This window comes from Penaeus monodon, chromosome 22, assembly GCF_015228065.2.
Source record: "Penaeus monodon isolate SGIC_2016 chromosome 22, NSTDA_Pmon_1, whole genome shotgun sequence".
Lineage (NCBI taxonomy): Eukaryota > Metazoa > Arthropoda > Malacostraca > Decapoda > Penaeidae > Penaeus > Penaeus monodon.
This window is the reverse complement of record NC_051407.1, coordinates 44925403-44927087: the sequence shown is the minus strand read 5'-3', so window position 1 is coordinate 44927087 and position 1685 is coordinate 44925403. Positions and strand designations below refer to the sequence as shown.

At 37.3% G+C, this 1685-nt stretch overlaps 1 protein-coding gene across 2 annotated transcripts; it reads right to left on the bottom strand.

Moving 5' to 3' along the window:
* Positions 1-793: 793 nt before the first annotated feature.
* Positions 794-1679, bottom strand: LOC119587202 (calcium-activated potassium channel slowpoke-like). Of its 2 annotated transcripts, none has more exons than XM_037935967.1 (3): positions 1382-1679; positions 1086-1237; positions 794-995 (listed from the first exon to the last, which is right to left on the bottom strand). In XM_037935967.1, exons 1-3 carry the CDS (start codon positions 1511-1513, stop codon positions 965-967), a joined length of 315 nt encoding a protein of 104 aa, XP_037791895.1. In that variant the 5' UTR covers positions 1514-1679; the 3' UTR covers positions 794-964. The 2 variants fall into 2 exon arrangements, with proteins under 2 accessions (XP_037791895.1, XP_037791896.1); XM_037935968.1 differs by having other exon boundaries at positions 1135-1237.
* Between the last annotated feature and the right edge of the window lie 6 nt (positions 1680-1685).

Here is a 1685-nt window from a genome sequence, read left to right as displayed (position 1 = left end):
AGTTTTGAACCCAAAAGTAAAATAACTGATTACCGGGGCAAGTTCTCGACCATCTTTAAACCCCGGCCTTGGAAAAGGATGCAAGCCTTCGGTGGTGATTCGCCGTTTACACCGGAGTACAACTCCCAATTTTTTTTGAATTAAATACCCAAAAAATATGGTTTTCACATTATCACCCCTGAAAAATTGGGATTAAAAATGTCCCCATTACCCGAAAATTTCAAAATGTAAAGAAATTGCTGGTGGAAAAAAGAAAAAATTAGGGCCCGGGTTCACTTCACTCCCCATGATCCGCCTTAGGGTGCGGCGTAAGGTTTTCATTTCAAAAATCCGAGTGGGGGCCGGTTTCTAAATTTACTAGTACCCTTGCAGATTGAAAACAAAGAGCATACATCCCAACCTTCCTAAAAGCTGTACTCTTTCTACTTTTTTTGGGTTTTGGGAAATTTTTTATGCTTTAAAAAAAACTTCCGGTGATACCAATAAAAGAAACAGTGAAGCTTTTTAAAGGGAAAACGCCCTGTGAAGCACCCCGGGAAACCTTTTTTGTAGGTGAAGAGTTTTCTGTGTATAAAGGCCCCAAAATCTTTCCCCGCCCAAAAGACCAGGTCAGCATCCCTGTTAATCCTTGTCTTTATAAAAAACGGGTCTTCTGTGGTTTTAAAGGGGGCCACAAAACACAAAATTTCCGATGAGAGGTAATTTGGGAAAAAAATTTCAAAGATAAAAAAAAAAGTAAAAAAATAAAAAAGGGGGTATGAAAAACAAAAGGGAATCACTCCCTCGCTTCCTTTTCACTCCATTTCTTACAGTGCTTTGGTCTTTTTTTATCAGCAGGATTTTCAGTTTATTTCACATTAATATTGAATAAAGAAACAGGAAGAAAACTACATAGACACTAACTTGTTGCGCAATATCGGTCTATATGGAGTAAAGTCCGGAAATACGGCTAAAATCATCCTCACTAAGTCTGGTACATACTTCCCGTACAGTCCCTGAAATAAAGAATTAAATAAGAGAGCATCCTGTGTTCTCTTCACACTATATATTCTATTAACAAATCCATAAAACACAAAATCATTTACTTTGCATTATATTTTTGTGAAATGCAAATTGTCTTGCATGAGACATCACCATAGCCGACAGCAGTTGCTGTAACTGCGGTGAAGTAGAGCCAGGTTAAATAGCACAAGTCATGGGGTTTCTCCGATGAAAGCAGGTTGACAAGACGCTCAATCTGCAATTTGTTCATGTGTGCTTCTTACACGCATGTAGCTGTTTATGCAAATTTCTTCTATATTTCTGCAGTATGTGTATTGATATCAGATATACCAAAAACTAAAATGACCTGTTCTACAAAAGTATTCATATCCTTACTTACATAATATATAAACCCAGTCACCACAAACCACCAAGTTAGAATCCTGATCAGGTACTTCCAGATGAGAACGAAACGGGATATCTCAGCATAACCTCCTATTTCTTCAATCTTCAGTACGAAGATTACCCTCATGATCTGATGACCTGTATTTTTTATCAAAGACTGTCAGCCACAGTTTACTTTCAATATCTGCCATTGTGGCAAGGGTTGGTATTAATGCAACCCTTACCACATATATCATTAGGATCATTTGTATAGAGATTGTTTATACAAAAATCTTATCAGTATAGGCACACTACTACAT